The sequence below is a fragment of the Tinamus guttatus genome, unplaced genomic scaffold, assembly GCF_059628265.1.
Source record: "Tinamus guttatus ecotype Peru unplaced genomic scaffold, ASM5962826v1 Tinamus_guttatus_pri_ptg000002l, whole genome shotgun sequence".
Lineage (NCBI taxonomy): Eukaryota > Metazoa > Chordata > Aves > Tinamiformes > Tinamidae > Tinamus > Tinamus guttatus.
Genome location: NW_028288536.1, coordinates 551,087 through 569,525, shown reverse-complemented (window position 1 = coordinate 569,525; position 18,439 = coordinate 551,087). Strand labels below are relative to the sequence as shown.

The following is an 18,439-nucleotide window of genomic DNA, read 5'->3' as shown; positions in this document are numbered from 1 at the left end:
TTGAAAAGGAAGAGAATGGTGAGGGAGAGGTGGAGAAGAAAAAAATCCATCCGTTGGGACCATTCCCGCTGACCTACTCCCTTCTCTCCCTGCGTCCTCCTCAGGCCCGGGCACCCACCCCAGCGGTGCTCCAGCCCTCCGGGCTCTGCCACCCACTGCTTCGGCAGCCAGAGCAGCGCAGCCCTTTGCAAACCTGCCATCGAACCGCGCGGTTTCTCTGGCCAACCCCCCGCCTTGGCCATTACCGGCACTGCCACCCCACAGCCTCACGCAGCGGCCGCCGAGCCCCCCGCACGCACCAGCGGGTGATGGACTGGTGCGCGGCGCCGCTCGGGCTGCTCTCGGCCATGCCGGCTGCGGCCGGGCCGGCCCGGGCGGAGCGGCCGGCCGCCCGGGCGCCCTGTTTACTTTAGAAGCCGGTTCCAGAGCGCGGGGCCGGCGGCTCCGCGGGGGCCGCCCGCCGCGGGGCGCTCGGCCCGGGAAGCGCGGCCGCCCCCGCGGCGCCATGGCGGCCCCCGCCCTCCCCCGGCCCCGCCGAGGGGCCGCCGCCCCCGGGGCGACGAAATGGCGGCGCGCGCTGCGGCCTGGCCCCGCGCCGGCCCCGCCGGGGCGCCGCCCCACGTAAGGAACAAGTAACGGCCAAAGCGGGATTGCCGGCTGCAGCCTCCGGATGGGACACAGGCAGAAACGAAGAGGGGGTTGTTTGAGGCCCCCAAGCCAAGGGGGAACCCCAGGAGTGCCCGGTTGCCATCCCAGCTGTCCTGGGCGCTCCTGCGGAGCTGTGGGGCAAGGAAATGGCGCCGCACCGGAGCCAGCCTCGCCATGGGCACTTGCTCCCGCTATTAGAAAAAACAGCCAAAGAGTAAAAATAATGGAACCCACTAAAATGTAAAACAACATCCCAGTGCCTTCTCTGTATGGGTATGAAATGCCCTCCTCATGTCCTCCCACACCTCTCGATGGCAGCGGCCACTTCAGCAGCACTGCTCCAGGGTGGCACAAGTTGGCGTACCGGGGATCATGCAACAATGCGATCCCATGTGCCCAAGTATGAATTTTGTGGGAATTATGAGTAAGAGAAATGAGTTGTGTGTAAACCAGTAGGTGCGAAAACGCCTGAGAGAAGCGCAAAGGCACAACTGCGGTGGCAGCGGTACGTCTGAACTGCCTAAGCGATGCTTAATAGTTTTTGTACACATTTAAAACGCTTTCAGCACCCTATACAAGAATGCTGTGAACTCCCTTAATTGTTTAATTTCTCTTTGATACAGATAGATGAAAAGGCTGCCTGCTCTGCTGAAACCTTGTAAGCAGTTTTCCATTGCAACTATCCATTATGCAGAAGGAGTTTTACAACCATGTGCCTGGAAAAATAAATTATGGATGGCCAGAGTGTCTAAAAGCTTCCTAGTGGATGGGGTTATGTTACATCAGAGCTGTGCTTCTCAGAAACTCCCATGGCTTCTTAAATGCTCATTAGCTGCTGAAAGCCTAGGTATGACACAGGCAGATTTGCTTTGTTTCTCATGACAAGACCATCAAAGCCAACATGTTGGTAAACAGCAATATTAAATGCAATATTAAATGGGGGAGGGTGCAAAAAAAAGGGCAAATTTATAGTGGAGGGTGGCCGGTTTGTCTTAGCCTTCAACGTCGCTTGCGTTCAAGGAGTGGTGCGCACAGCTGTCATGCATAATACATGTTGGTTTTAATCTGCAAAGCCTCGAACGTTGTTGAGAACCCCATGGGAAGACCCTGCTCACTAAGAGGGCCCCACACCAAAGCCTTGGAAACTGTGGCTGCCCCAAATATGATTTAGTATACGCGCTCAGTAACCAGTATGATCTGTCATTAATAAATGTGCTTAATAACCCGTTGTCTTCAAATCAAATGGCTCATGAATCTTACATGAGATTTAATTACGCGACAGGCCTGACGCTAAAGCTGCACAAGCCAACATTTCCAAGCTTAGGATCAATCCGTGCAGTTGGTAGGCAAGAGCATTTGGACAAAAAGACCACTTGAGCAAAACTCCATTTGCATTTTTTAAGGGATGTTTTATTAGGCAAAGGAAGGAGCAAAAACTAACACAAAAAAAACCCGACAAAAACTCCGTACCTGAACTTTATGTAAGATTTCTGAAAACCAACAACGGTATCTTCCTTCAGTAACTGTTCTTGGCTGTTCCCTGATTCTCTGTCTTTCCAGTCGACTGGCCTTCCCTGCAGGACTCTGAGCTTACACAGTTACTGTAGAGTGAAATCCTTCTTAAGGTATTTTACACCATCTCTCTTAAGACCCAGCAGCAGTCATATTGCAGCAACGGCACGCCTTGTGTGGATTTGCCATGTAAGTATTTATAGAGCTTTCAAACTGTGTTTTCCAGTAAACGCTCAACACGGTGCTGCCCATGTGAGATTGCAGCAGGGTCCGTGCCTGGCTCACTTATTGCTAATTCAGATATGTCCATGCACACTGAAATGACAGTGTGTTCGAGGGTTATGTACCTGAGAAGGATGAAGCCTTATCTCCAGTTTCTGAAAACTGCCTTGCTTACTTTTTTTGCATGTGCTTTTGGACCTGGTTGTAGTTTTTAAGGTTCATTGCCAACAACTGATAATCTGGGCCTATCTGAAAGTCTGAAACACTGGGCTTCTTAAGGAAATGTTCAAAGAGGCTGGAGCAGGAAGAAAAAAATGTTCTCTAGACCTAAAAAAAAATGATAAACAGACACTTTTTGTGGTAACAGACTGAAAACAAGGACAATATGTGGACAAATAGGTCCCTTGACAACACCTACTACTCGGAAAAATATTGATGAGAAGAAGTGAATGGCACACAAAGAAACTGTCCAATTACTGTCCGTGGCTTAAGATGTGCAGAAGTAGGTCACCGAGAATTTCCCCCGCCCAGTTTCCAGATGGCAATAACGAGGTACATGGTGTGTCCTGTTCAGATCCTTTGACAGCCTGCTCTTATTTGATTAGGGGGGTTTCAGTTTTTCAGAAAATGTCCCTTTAACCTTTCAAGTAGATCTAATACATTTCAGGGGGAAAGTCTTTTTAAAAAAAAAAGGAAAAAAAAGAAAAAACTTTTAAAAAAAGCTTTTAGTAGAATTCAATTGAAAGTCTGAAATCTGCTTCTTCAGTTTAATTCAAGCAGGACAGATAGGATGTACAGTAGGTCAAGCTGCAGTAAGTATTTCTTGTTGCATAAATTGAAAGTTGTCAGCCTGTTTATAACTTTCATGAGCATCCTGCTTGCATCTAATGAGAAATTATTTAATGAACACGCACTGCAGCTGAATACAATTTTGACCTAAAATGAGATGTGGTTGAATTGATTAAAAGAAACAGTAAAGCATTTCCTCTTCCCTGACTTTTGCCTCTTAAGAAAACAAACTTGAATCAAACTTCGTCTGCAATTCCAAAAGTTTCCGAAGACTGTAGTGAGTTTCTTTAGCACTAAATCGCCTTTTCAGATTACTCCTGCCCACATACTGAAGCAGGTATATGGATACTTCGTGAGTTATTCTTCACTGTAGAGCTGTATAAAGTATGTAAGAAATAGTGCTGGAGGTAGCTGTCTTGTACGGGAAGGGTAAAAACGTCTCTCTCATATGTAAGATACTTAAAATAAACACCTTATGAGAAGTTTAAGCAGTGTGTACTCCAGCACATTAAGCTAAAGTATGTGTAAAACAAGGTCACGAAAGCAAGTAAATCCAGTACTGCTTCTACCACTACCAGCAGCAGTGGAACTCAATCCATGTAATAAATTATATGTTTCCCTGGGGTTGAGAAAGCTTCTGAGGTATTTATTTGATTCACTCTCCTGTAGAAAGAAGTTGGTGAAGGAGATTGAACAGTTAGAAAACAAATAAGAACACCGAAGCAAGGCCCTGGAGCAGCATACTGTTAAGTGTTCCATAAGAAAAGTTAAAGAATTTAGTGTTAAAGCAAGAGTCTAATTAGAAAAAAAAAGGAGGTATTCTGCTTTGAGAGATAAATCACTACATTTTGCTGAGGTCTTTTTTTGCATCACTGCTAGATGACCTACTAGGGACATAATGGCATCTCTGTAAAGATTTACTGACTTTCCCTTCCTTTGAGATCCCAGTAATGCCGATGAGACACTGCCTTGATCTGATCAATTTACGGTGAACTTCAGAGCAGTAGCTACATTTCAGAATTTAAGTTAAAATAAAAAAACTTGACAGAATTTAGAAAATACAAAAAATGATAACAAGTTATGTGATATTTGGATCAGCAGCAGAAAGAAAACAAGACCGCAATCATCTTTTCCTTGAATACGATATTTTGACATGCTGGAAACCTTTGCGGCCTTCCCAAGCTGCACACTCAATCATGAATGCAAATCAGTAAGAGGAAGGCTTTTCTTCTAAGTGCCTAAGGCAAATGAACTCTTCTGTGCATGAAAACCCAGTTCAGCAAAGCATGTCAGCATGTGCTTTTGACCACTTCAGTTCGGCAAGGCAGTTAAGAATATGCCTAACTTTAAATATGTATTTAGCTTAATCATTTTGCTGACCAGGGATTGATGTCTGACTTAAGGCATTAAACATTAATGACAAAGCTGAGAACACAAAATAGTATGTAAATCAGGATTTGTCGGGACTAGAAGGAACTGATTCAAACAACATGATCTTTGTACGATTAAGATTTTGTAGAAGATACGAAGCCATTAAAGGGCTCAGGGTCTGCCGACGGAGATGGCTGGCAGTCACCAACAATCATTCCAGTCATTCCACCATCTCAATCACCTCTTTTAGAGTGTCTGCTGAGAAGACTGGGGGGAAAACACTTCCCCCTACAGTAAATGGAGTACTTCTTAGGTCCCCGATGAGGTTGCTGCTACAATTTTAACCCTAGATGTTGTTCAGAAGCAGCCCTGCAGTGTTGACTAATCGGAGTGTTGACTTCATCCCTTAGGATGAAGAATGTGGGTACCATGATAATTATTTGCAGATCTTTTTGTATCATTGTTACGGGCTTTTCTCGCCGCTTTTGGACCTGCCGCGAGTGGTTGCAAGGTCTGTTTGAGCAGCTCCGTTGTGGCCCGGATCCCGTGCGTGGGGTTGTGCCGGCCGCGTCGCCGGCTGCCTGCGCGCGCGGGGCTCCGCGAGCGCTGCTCGCACCGCCTGCTGATGACACTTGCTTTTATATTTCTGTCTCTTCAGGTCCTCGCAGGGCAGCCAAACCACTTACCCAGTGACTCATGAAGATGGAGATACGGATAAAAGCTCCCTGCCTATCTGTCCCGAAGTGGCTGAGGTAATGCTTGCAGCAGAGAGCAACTGCTTCAGTTCTGCTTGGCAGAAGATCCAGCAGTTGCTCCTGCAAGTCTACGTAATATTTTACTGCACTGCCCTAATTCTTCCTTTTTTGTGGTTTTTTTTTGTGTGTGTATATGTGTGTTTTTGTCCTTGTGGATGTATATTAACTTTCCATTTGATAGATTAATCTGTTATTAATGGCTGTGCTATAAGCTGTGAATTAGGCTGCATTTTTGCATGTTACATTAATTTAAGTGGAAACAGAGTGTTTCTTCTTTATATAAAGAGCAGTGGTGAGTCATTTGGTAAAGTCCAACTTATGTCAGAGGCTGGTGAATAAAGCAGCAGCTCTGACATTAGTTTCTGTGCCTGATTAGGAGACCACCTGCAATTGATCTGTAATTGTATTTGTACATCAGGGATGTTTACGCAGTGAATCAATTAGTTCTGAAGGAAGGAATGGCGTCAAGGACAGCTTTGAAAATGCTCAAGGTAACGTCTATCTATGAAAGTTCTGAAAAGATAGAGAACAGCTACTTCCCACACCAGAACAAATACAATTCTTCACTGTCAACAGAGATGCTTTCAAAGTTAAATGTATTCCTTAAATTAGAAGCTGCCTAAAAAGCCATCGAAAAAGGTGTTGTGCAACTTGTGGAAACTACAGCAGAAATACTTACTTAGCTCTGGATTTCTGATTTGACACATCTGAACCTTTTTGTAAATACTAGTTGTTGCTTATGTGCTAAATTTCTTTTGTGAAAAACTTGCATTGCTTCTATAATATAAAAGTTCTGCTTACCAGAAGTAAGTAGAAAGGAAGAAGAAAAAGGATTCAGTATCTTTTTATTTTTCTTCCTAACTTCAAAATGAATGACCTAGAATGCTTTTGTTATTTATTGTATTTGTTTGTATTTGTTTTTTCAAGTACTGGGAAAAAAGTCCTGTAAAATATTTCACTTAAATAGCTAAATTCACCAGTAATTTATTGAAAAGCATTTGCTGAAGAACATCAATATAAGAAGCTTATGAGAAGCTTTAATATGATTATATCGCAATGTAGTTAATAGCTACTCTCTTCTGAATATGGTTTTATTAGAAAAATGAAATTCTGTCTCACCTGTTCTTCGAATGTAAAGCATGCATTACATGAATGACGTGACTTCATCTTCCTGTCATGTGAGTCCTGCAGACCAAAGTAGCACATGAAAGAATTTTTTTTTATGCATACCATCAGAAATGATATGATGAAAACTAAAATGTTTGGCTGTTGTATAACTGCTCTCCAAATTACGTATTTGTAAGCCTTGTGCCTGTTTTCCAGATCTCATTTAACAGGAGATGGAATGTTTTATACCTTGTGTATATTTACATAAATGGTATCTTCATCTTACTGATATCTAATACACAGAAGAAATGGTAGAGATGGGCAAAGTATTACAACAGACTTTCAAGCATTAGAGCTTAACCATTACAGGTATAAAATGAACCATGAAAATCCTGGAGTCCAGCTGAGCTGTTCAGATCTACCAGGATCCTGCTTTGAGCTGGAGATTGGGCTGGACATCCTCCTGAGGTCCCTTCCAATCTAAATTATTCTATGACTACTGCAAGGTCTATTTCTTAACTGGCGTAAGCTCTTATGAGTTGCCTATGGCTGTTTTTTTTTTTTTTTTGGTTCAAATATATATCCTACTCAAATAAATATACTACTCATTTATCTGCCTAGTGGTACCATTGTTGTAGCTAGAGCAGTATAAACATATAATCCAGACAAGCTTTATAAGGAGAAATAGTACCTTTTTTTAGACCAGCTGATATAGCTAGTGTATATACATACATTCTTACATATATATATATATATAAATATAGACACACACACTGTTTTAGAACTGAAAGAGAAGCAGCAAATGCCAGGATAAATACAGACTGGGAACAATTGCTCTGTTGGAGTGAGAGTATGTCCCTTTCTCCATATTTAGCAAATCAAATTAGACTGGCAGGAATTAGGAAGAGAAGAAGGCTTCTGCAATGATTTACTCTATATGCTTCCATTGGAATAAATTACAAAGAAGTCACCCCTTTTGAAGCATTCAGCATGAACTCTCCCTTTGACCGGCACGCAGGCCTGCACTCTCACCCCGTAGGTTTTTCTGCAGCTCCCCACTGACGTGAAGGCATTCTGGGGGGTTTGGGAGTATGAGCAGACAGTCTGTCTCTAGGCAGGTTGACATCCTTGATTTACAGTCCTGATTTGTGATCTTGCTCTTGAGTTACGCTCTAGCCATTCCTGACACTTACAAATACATTCCTTATTGCTGAGTGTTCCTCAGATGGCTGACACACATACATAAAGCATTTCAGCCACTGCAAACTTACTTCACCTGCGTGCTCCTCGCAATGTGTGTTTGACCCTTAGGTTAGTACTATTGGAGTTTTGCATGAACAAGGGCTAGAGTGGAGTGAATACATACCATAAATATTTATTTGCATTCAAAAGGGATTTTTTTATTTAACTGTGGTTGTAATCTTTTCATACTTATTTTCTAGGAATATGTAATGATTTTCACTTTACTAACATAATATTTGCCTGTGAGAATTCCCATTCTTCATGAGAAGAAAACATTTAATTCGAGTATTTGGTCACCAAAAGGCAGTCACAAATTGTGTATGTTATTTCAAAACGTTCTTTTGACTTTGTTTAGGTTATTTATTCAAATCAAATGTTATGGTTCATATGGATAAAGCAAAGCAAATCTTGCCAATACTACAGTCAGACAATTAACATTCACACTTTCCTTGTTAATTTAAAAAGCTGTATCAATTTAGGTCAAAATATACACATGAAATAAATTAAAGCCCCCTGCCTTTTTGCAGAAGATACATTCCCAGTTGAAAATTCTGTTACAAAATTCATCAATTCCGTGATCAGCAGACCTGCAGTCATTCACTGAAGTCCTTCATTCACAGCTTTCATGTAAGCTTGTAAACGTATTCGACTCTTAAACTGCACATCTACAAAAGATTCAAGGTAAAATTTGTCAGAGAATATGCTCTGGAAAGGCCATGTGAGTTGGAGATGCAGGATATGGTTGCTTGGTTGCTTAGCAGGAGTTCACCTGCAGAGCACGATGCTCCTGCACTTCAGAGTCGGTAGGATGGGTTTTGCCCTTTGCTTTTGAAGAACCCTCCTGCTGAACATTCACATGGAGAACAGGGGGGCCAGCAACACGAGCAGCCACGCTGCCCAGACAGTCCTTGCAACTCTGGTGAGCAGCAGTGCTGCCGTCCTTGCAGCACAGAAAATACAGCCTGATGTATACTGATGGGAAAATCAGTAGGCAAAACCTGGTTTTAAGAGACATTTTAGGGAATGCACATCACCTAATGGAAGGGACCTCTAGAGGTCATCTAGTCCAACCCCCCTGCTCACGCAGGGTCACCTAGAGCACGTGGCACAGGATTGTGTCATACGTTTTTTTCTCACAAACACTCTCTTTTTGCCCTCAGGCAATTCAAACAATGCTTTATTATATGTTTTATTATTTTCAATACATCCTTGGAGGTTTTTTTTTAGTCAGTCTAAAAATGTTTTCCTGTAGAAGTTGAAATTCATTTTTATTTGAAGCTGAGTCATGACAGAAGCAGTATTTTAACAGGTTTCTGCAATCTGTCCAAATTTGTTTATAAAAAGAAAATACTTTCTACTACTCCCTTTGAGTTCTAACCAGATCTAATAAGTTCCAGAAGCTGTAAAAAAATGAGAGCCAGGATTTGAAGATGAGACTTAAGACTGTTCTTAATAAAGGACTCCCTAGGAATATGCACTGACTCTCCAGAAACTCTCAGTCAGCATTATTCCTCATGCTAGTGATCTATGTCCAGCCTTTCCACATATTTCAAACCTTCAGTAATGCTTATTATTTCCAGAATAAGCTTTATTTTTTCCTGAAGAAAATAACTGATTCAAGTTTGCTGAAAAAAACACGTGGAAAAAAATATTTGAGAATAAATACATGCCACAGATAGATTGATTTCTATTCTGCCAAAATTAGTTTTGAGAGAACTGTGCTAATGCTTATATAGTTGCTCCTCAGTTACTGCTGTAATTTACCTTTCAGTGAATGAAGAAATGTCATAAACTTCAGAGCATACAAAATCATGTGGCTCTGATTTTAAAACTGTATTATAACAAATTTTAACATGCCATGCAAGATTAATATCCGTTCACCATCCTCATATCGTCAAGCTTAAACAACTTTAAAATTGCAGCTGGGGAATCCTACCCTGCTGTACAAAAGAAATCTCTGCTTACAGAACCTGGGCTATTTAAAGGGAAACCTGGACAATATTTTGAAGTCTTTGCAGTTTTACAGTCAGGGGTTAATATCTTGTGTAGACATGCTTCAAAATTTCAGTGTATTCAAGTATGATAAAATCTCTCTTGTAATTGTGAAGTATTTTTGACATATGAGGAAAATGCATGCAAAGCTTTGGCTATGGAACTTCCAGGGCAAAATGATAATTTATCTTTGAAGCTCTTTGCTGTGGTAAGTAACTTGGGAAATTAGCTGAAAGTGCTCATCTGTGTGAATTTCTGATTGTTGGGTAGCATATCCCCAAATTAGAGTTCACAGGCTCTTCTGTGTTTTCAAAATTCAAATGTTTGATTTTAATACATCTTTTACATTTTCAAATATTTTAATAACTAAGATATGTGATATATGGTATATGATATGTATTATATGTTATATAACACATGACATATAGTTCATATTAATATAGATGCTTTTTCACAGCTGTCTTAAAAGCAATCAAGCAGACATTATGACTCCAATAAAATGTTTTCTTTTATTTGAAGGCTCTGGGGTCACAGAGAAAAAAACCCAAAAAACTAAATATTTAATCATTTTCTGAACTGAAAGGGTGCTAACTTATTGTTGAAAAGGCACAAGCTTTTGTTTTGCAAGATATGTGATTTTAGCTATGAATGAATCTTAAGCAGCTCGATTTAATTTGCTGCCACAGACAAGCAAACTATTTGAATGACTTCAGATAATCTTATTGCACACTTTTTTAATGCTTCTGCCGCTGTCCTCTTTTTCTAATTATCATTTTTCTTAGCTACAAAATGGATTTCAAAAGTTTTGTTTCTACAAGTTACCCTGGAATTATTTTTATTGTCCACTCCATTTATATGCAATCTGGTCTTTGACAGTTCAAGTTGTTAAGAAACTTCTGCTTGAGCTGGGGGAAACCTCCTGACAAATACTTCATTGGTCTGTGCACAGGCAGCACTCAGCAATTCCCGAAAGGGTGACACGGATTTCATTTTAATCATTCTGTCTTGAAGGGAGGTTACTGTCACTGTCACAGTCATGGCCTCGTGTGGAGATGTAGCTTGGGCACGTAAAAATGAGTAAATGTTAAGCAGAGTCCAGCTTACCACCTCATTACGTTTCTATGCAACACCTACTGCATTTCCTGTTTTCCATAGAGCTCTTAGCGCACCAAGCAGAATAATATAGTAAAAAAGCTTCGTGCACCATCCAAAGCCCTTCCTGCAAGGTGAAGCCTGGCTGCAAAAATTTAGGGCCTTCTAGCAGGGGGTCTACCAGGAAACTCCCGTAGATTGGGGGCACCCTTGCTCCATGTCGGCACTGTAACACCCACCATCCTCCCTTGTCAGCAGGTCATTGCCTGGCTTAGAAGTGTACGAACAGCAGTGTCATACTTCAACAGGCAAAAAAGGAAGCCACAGCCACGGCTTTCGTTTCCGATGAGCAATTTAATGCAGTCTTAGAACATCTTTTTTTTTTTTTTTTTTTTAATGCTGTGATTAATATTAAAATGCTAACTTTATTTGGGCTGGCTTCCGCTTTGAAAATGATGCTTAATCAAGAGTTGTTCTGCTTAGTGTTGTTCTACAGAGGTTTGGTTCATTGATTCAGCTTTTCTCTTACTCATATGATGAATGAAATAAGAGCTGACTCTTTAAGAGTGGATTATCACCCTTCAGGAAGAACTCAAAGAAATTAGCAAGAACTTCAAATAAGGGATGGATGAACACCTTAATGACAGAGGTGTTAATATTCACTGCCTGCTAGTTTGAAAGAAAAGATCATTTTTGCACACGTATGACAAAGCTCCTAATGCCCAATTTGTTAACTATTAGTGTATGCTAAAAAATTGTGTCACTCTGATAAATGGATGGAAAAGAACCTGTGTATGGTTAAATCTAAGGCAATTTTTCATTATTGCTAATATTATTAAATGTGGTATTTTTCCCTGTCTTTTGGCTAGGTAGCCATTCATGTTACGCCAGTTAATCCTGTTTCTTTGTGCGCTTTAATTATAAAAGCAACTAATACTGTACAAGACTGCTTCCAATAAATTAAATATGCCTGAATAAATAGAGAGACCTTGTTGTCTATTAGGTGCAATATCCGGGTATGGTTAAACCCAGGAAAGTCTGCTTGAGCTCTTCAGGTAGAAAGACTTCTTTGCAGTTTAACACACGTGTAAAGGACATGCTCTGAGCTCTAGCAGATCCTTGAATTGTAAGGACATGGAAAGTTTTGTTCACGTGCATAAGTAAAAAGCAGATAATACATCAGATTTGGTCTGCTAAGTCCTCCCATGTATTGTCATCAATTCTGGATTTCACTACAAAAGAGCATTTTGCAGCTCTGTATGATTTTACATGTTCAGCACTGTGATTTAACCACAGTCTTTGTAGCCCACAGAAAAGCAACCTATTCATGTTTCCCAAAAGCAATAGTTCTTATGCATATGAAGCAGAAATGATAAAATGCCCAGGTTGTGGCCAATTTTAGCACTGCCTCATCAGTGGTGCTGCTGGTCACACTGCAGAGTCAATGTAGCTTTCAGGCACTGTTGTTTCCACTGATTTTTGGTAGTCTGAAGCAGATGGGACTTGCCATGGTTTTTGCTCTGGCCCTGTCTTTTTGTAAGTACACACAACTCCATAGCCTTTATCTAGTACAGTTTTTAGCGAGTGTTTCTTATTGAAGACTCAAGAAATTTTGTATTGCTTCATGCAGGTGCCTACAGAGAAATTCAGCTCTCCTGAAAGCCTGATCATCATTATCTAAGTGTGATTTTGTCATTCCACATCAATGTAATCTTTCTTCAGACCTCACCGCTGCAGAAAGTGCAGCCACGGTGGGGGAAAAAAGGGTGAGAAGAATGCCCTGCAATAACCCTTTATTAATGAATGAGCACATGCATACTCGTGCATACTTCAGATATGTGCTTTGATATCCAAACACAATAGAGCCATAGACTAGGCTCACTTTTTGACCTTCAGGATAGTGCCACTAAGGCATTTATTCATGAATTGGTTTCTTCAGCCTCATGGTGTTTTCCTAATCTGTGCTGAAGTAGCGAAGAAGTCTGGTAACCCCTGCTGTGCTGCAGGATGCTGTCCCCAGTCGGCGAGAATGGTGTGAGACTGGCAAACTTGAGCCCAACACGTAAGGGCAGATCCTGCCCGTGCTTCTTTGTCAAGGGAACCCAGGCTCTATGGGACAACCCTGGGGATGACATGCAGTTTATCTTCCTCTGTCAAAGACTCTTCTCCAAGGCATTTATTGGTGTGATCTGAATAGGATCGAGCCCATCTTTGATCATTATATCAAGTTGTGAAGCTGGTACAGCTAACAGCTTAACAATTTATGGGCAATTTATACTCCTGGAAAAGCCATTTCTGCTTATCTTGTGGTGATCTACCCTTTCTCTCAGTGTCTATCTTTTAGATTATGAAATATTTCTTTCTTGGTGGTCACCATAGTTCAAACATTATTTGAAGAGAATGACACTTGGTTAATGTGATTTTGCTTGCTCAACTCTTTCGACTTCTTGAAACACCGAGATTTATTGTTTGTATTTTTTTTTTTGCCTGTGCTTGTTCCTCAGATATAAATATATATGTAAAACTGGATGATGACCTGTTCATGTGAAGAAATTCAGGTCCTAGCAGTAGAGTGTTCAGCTATACTCATGGCTTCAGTGAACCTTTGTATTTTGATGCAATGGAGAGAAATCTCATCAACACAAAATCAAGGAGCACAAACTGTTTTACTTTTAATCAGAAATAATGCTCACCTTTATTTCTTTACTACGTGTAGTAAAGAAATGCTTTCTTCAACCCTTTCTTCAACCTTCTCATCACTAGAACGTGATAGTAAGACTTAGACACATGAATTGAGCAAACGTGGCCCTGATAGCTTTAAGATCAATTCTCAGAACTGCCCCTATCCCCCTGCAGGGATAGCAGGCAGAAGGCAGGATATGTTTTGAGAGCTTCCCTGTGATTTTGGGCTGGATATCTGAGGTTTTAGAATGGAAAATAACACGATCCTTTTAGCTAACAATCTAAATGTGTATTAAAACTGTTACGTGTGTATTAAATGTGTAAACGTGTAATGTGTATTAAAACATCTCTGAGTGCGTTTTGCTTCCTGCAGCCTATTTTTTCAGATTCTAAGTGGTTACCTTTGCTTGTGCTTTTTCATCACAGCTGCATTTACATATGAAGGGGCCCAGGGGAAAAAAGCTTTGTTGCCAGACTTTGACATCAAGAGCATTTGAATATAGAAAGAGTGTCTTGATTCCTAAGTCAGAAGAGTTGCTACCACATGGGGCCTGGCACAGCTGCCTGGCTGCCGCGTACAGGCGGGCTGTGGCTCTGGGTTGCCTAAGTCCTGCTTGGAGCAGTACCGATAGCTCTGGATTTATCTTCCCGTGCAGATTGGGCAGGCGTGCATTTGCTCACAGCAGATGAGAGATGGGCGCACCTATTATTCGGCCTGCTAACGAAAGCATTTGACCTTCAGGCATTCTTATATGCAACTCAAGAGAGAGAATGTGATAATCATACATGCTTGTGAACTATCAAACACAGGCTGCACAGGCACCCGCTGCGCTCTCTGCTGTGTTTTAGAGGTCACTGAGGCATGCCTACCCATTTGGTACTTATGGGCCTACTAAATACACGACTAATGTGTCATGGGTGATGATACATTTTCTCTTCTATCCCTTCCCTGTGGTGGAAGTTGTATATGCAGCATACTGTTATGTTCTGCTAGAGTTTTTTGTTTAAAATGTCCACACTGCTATTTGTGTAGATTAGGAAAGAAAAAAAAAGTTTAAACATAGGTCTTGAGCATGACACAAAGGCTACATGAGGAGGTTGGTGCTGTTGTTTGTTTCTGGGAGAGCTGGCTCCCCATAAGATGAGGATTACCATTAGGGTAAGTTCTCTTGCAATTGAGGAGCACATCTGGTCGTCATGGCCTTCAAACAGGAACTGTAGGTGAATTTGAGGCCCAGGCCACAGAGTGCTCTGAGTACTGGTATTACATGAAGGCAGGGTGCTTGCAGGAGTCTGTGCTGGTGAGGAGGAGTATAGCAGCCTTTGGTACTTGCTGAAATTTCCTAAGGGCTTGTGGCTTCTTGCCTGTACGTGTGGCATTGCTTTAGTCTAGACAGGAGCTGATAAAAACTTGTGTAATGGGGAGCAGGGCATCATTGCCAGAATAGGGAGGAAATGTCCTAGAACTAGAAACCATAGGAAGTGGTAGCAAGCGGGAACTTGGCATTGGCCAGGAACGCCTGGAGCCCTTGCAAGCGGCTCACCCAATGCACAAGTTGTGGTTTTTTGTAACTTCAACCAAAGTCAGCAGCAAACTCCTTAGAGTTCTCCCTTTGCATAACAGCATAGCATCTTTCTTTTGCAGGATTCGCTTGTAACTATCCCCCTCTGGAAAAAGTTCATGACAGCTCTGTTGTGGGGAGTTAGAACTATTTTACATTGATGTATTGCTGACACACAAGTCCAATTCAGTAGTAGCTACATATAGAGAGGATAAAATTGTTACTTGGCCTGATTCTTAGGTAAATTCAGGAAAAAAAAAAGAGGAGCAAACAACAGAACTGTGGTTTCACACCAGTACGTATTTGATAGCTCTTTCAGTTCGCACTGTTTTAGTGCAACTAGGACTCTCACCACTTAAGTAAGTTGGAGAAACAGCATCTCCTTGTTGGCAGCACCAGCACGGGTTCCCAGGGGAGGATGTCGGCTCATCAGGTGTTGATGGGACCCAGTTTATCTAAATCGAGGACTGCAGCCTGTGGCTCCTGTGAGCAGCCTGACGCGGAGCCTCACTGGCTCCATCATATGACTGGCAGCCAAGCTGTGCTAACGTGAGGCTGCTGAGTAATCCGGATCGGGGCCCGTGGGAGGAAGCTGCTAGCTGGGGCTGCGTAGCCCAAGCTGAATTAACACGCAGTTTCTAGGCTATGTCCTGCCCCGAATCCAGCCTGTGCTACATTTAGGATTGAGCTTTTATTAGACGAGCTTGTGGTTGGCTGTCAGCTACCTTCTTTAGTTGGTGAAAATCTCCATGTTCTGCATCAGCTGGACAGAAGCTGTTCCCAGAGCTAACTACATTTCTGTGTGCCTGAAGGGCAAAGGGAAGATTTCATCTCACTGCATCATTGGTCACTGCTTGTCAGTGGTGCCAGAGTTCTGCAATTCTCCTTCACCTCCAGGGGCAGAGAGACAAAGAGCAAATATTTGCAAACCCACCAGGTTTCACTGTCATTCCCTGCAGTAGTAAAGGGGCTGGCGCTGTAGTGTGAGGTTTGGAGGAAGGGAAAAGCTCTTCCCGAGCAGCAGTCAAAGACAGCAAAGCAGAACAGCAGAATCCATGCAGTGCTTGCTGCTGTGGAGCGAAGGCGAAATTCAGCAAGCCCATCGTGACTATGAGTCATCCTTGAGGAAAAAAACACATTCGTGCATCATATTGGACACTTCAAGCTGGATTTGTCACTGCACTCATAAAATAAAGTGGCAGGACTTGTCAAACGTATCTCCCCCTCCTCACACATTGGAAAGTGTTGCATATGGCCAGGTATAACTTAAACAGAACATGCCTTCAAGAACATGTCTTAGGTAAGATCTACTTTCTGAAGCAGTTAAATGACCATGTGATTGCAACACGAGGATGTAAGCAGAGAGGGTTAATGGTGGTACTGGAACAGTCATCTTCAAAGAGAGGTTTTTCAGCTGGAATTCTGACCTCAGCCTCAACTGGCCATTTCTTCCCAAGAGGGATGACAAGTAATAGCAGTAGTGCAGGATGCTGAATGATCTTTTCCTGTGACCAAAAAATGACTTTTTTTTTTCTGCTAGGAATTCAGAATAGTGTTTTCTACTAAAACATGCAACAGGATCTCTATTACTTTTTTTCTTTTTTTAGAAAGTAATGTATTTTTATAGTACATGATCAAGTCAGGTTAGCATATTCTTCATTGGAGGTCTTGTAATCCGAATGTTTTTCTGCTAATTGGAAAAAAAATTGCCTTTTGTCAGGGCTGTTTGGAATTGCCACAATTAGAAGTCAAAGCTTCCATCTAATCTGGAATGACCAAGAATATTTTTACAATACAGAAACAGAAACATCTAAAGAAAGTTAGGTCATCAGAGAAAATTAATTCAAATGCAATCACATCTTTTTCTTATTATTATGGATATCAACATCTCTTATAAATAAACAAGTACGTAGCTTGCTGGATTAATAGACCAAGTCCTGAATACCCTAAAGATAGACGGTAATTTGATAAAGAAAATAATAATAATAAATAATAGTAATAATAATAATGCTTGGCTCACTCTGTGAAATTTGTCCCTCTCCTTCTAGAATATGTATAATTTGGGCTATAGCTAGGCTTGGTGCAGAGAAGAATGAAGGAACAGGGTGAGTGCCTCCAGCCTGGGGGAAGCCTGTGCAGCTCTATCTCTGTAGCCAGATCGTTTTGTTATATATCTGTCTGCACAGGCCATTCCACATCATTTTTGGCAGCAGAACCGTCTTGAGGAATTGGGGTGCTCTGCCTGCTCCAGCCCCTCACTTGCTCCACATGCTTCAGCTCAAGGGCCGTCAAGGAGTCTGTTGTGATCTTTGCTTATGGCTGAAATGCTCCAAATGGCACCTTCCCGGCTCCCCCCAAGCCCCACGGCTGTGAATAAGTAATTCAGCCAGTGCAGAGGAGAGGGCACTAGCCTGTGATGGAAGGATAAGAACAAGCTCTGTGTGTGTTTATAAGGCTGTGCAACTCCGTAAGCCCACTGCACAAAAAAGACCTTGATGTCTTTTGGTGGAATCACCCCCTACATCTGTATTAATTAACTAGACTGTAACAAGGGACATTCCAAGGCCTGGTCATTTATACTAGTGTTGGAATGGTTCCTGGCATGGTTTTGGCTCTGCGGGACTAACACTCTTCTGAAAAATATGGGTGATAGCACACCCTGGTTGACTTCTCAGTGGTTGCCCTGTCTGGAAGTTAAGGGAGTTGAATCTAATGGACATGGGCTGTTCCATCCCGGCTGCTCTTACGGACAGGGAATGCTCCTTGATCAGGATATCTGCTTACACGCTCATTCTGTGGTTGAAAAAAATGTGTTTCCAGCAATGTATCTGAATCACTTTTATGTGATCCCATAATATCTTTGCTAGTTAATACTGTTTGTTTGCTTTTGTTTTTGTTTTGCAGTGGAACTGCTTTGCTTTGGGCAGAATTCATAACTTCTCTGCTTTCTCAGAAAAAAAATAAGCGCTGATTTGTGTTTTTCCTCATAGAAGCTGCATTTCTTTGTACACAAAATATGAGTAATGAAACAGTGTACACATTTCAGTTGGTGAAATTCTATCAGAGTTAGCAAAAAAAAAACCCCAAACAAACAGAAAAAACCAGCCCATCGAGTGCAAATGGCTGACTGGAGCAAAAAGAATCACAGATGGAGGTAATGGGTTTTCAAATGAGGAATTAGAGAGGATCTGAATGAAGGCTCATAAATCTGCAGCGATTCCACTTTGCCAAGAACTGCGGTGGGAAATCCTCGCTGCAGTTTTTGTTTCTGCTCCCCGTGGGAGCTGTGCGCGGGCAGCTGTTGTGGGAGCCTTATCTGGAGGTGCCTGCGGGACCCGGCGATCAGCATTCCTGAGGCCTGTCGCACCACGGTGGCTGCTGACTCACGCGGCGACCTTGAGCGAGTCACTCATTGCCAGGTGGTTGGGCCTGACCTTGTCAAGGCACCACAAACAAGGAAGCGAG

At 42.1% G+C, this 18,439-nt stretch overlaps 2 protein-coding genes across 4 annotated transcripts in view; one reads left to right on the top strand and one right to left on the bottom strand.

Annotated features, from left to right (window-relative positions):
• Positions 1–384, bottom strand: part of RFX8 (regulatory factor X8) — a 29,150-nt gene extending 28,766 nt beyond the window's left edge. The window contains exon 1 of the mRNA XM_088527050.1: positions 300–384. Coding sequence (XP_088383176.1) covers positions 300–349 — 50 coding nt within the window. The 5' untranslated portion in view covers positions 350–384. The remainder of the gene's footprint in view (positions 1–299) is intronic.
• Positions 1–18,439, top strand: part of MAP4K4 (mitogen-activated protein kinase kinase kinase kinase 4) — a 602,555-nt gene that overhangs the window by 422,448 nt on the left and 161,668 nt on the right. The window lies entirely within an intron of this gene.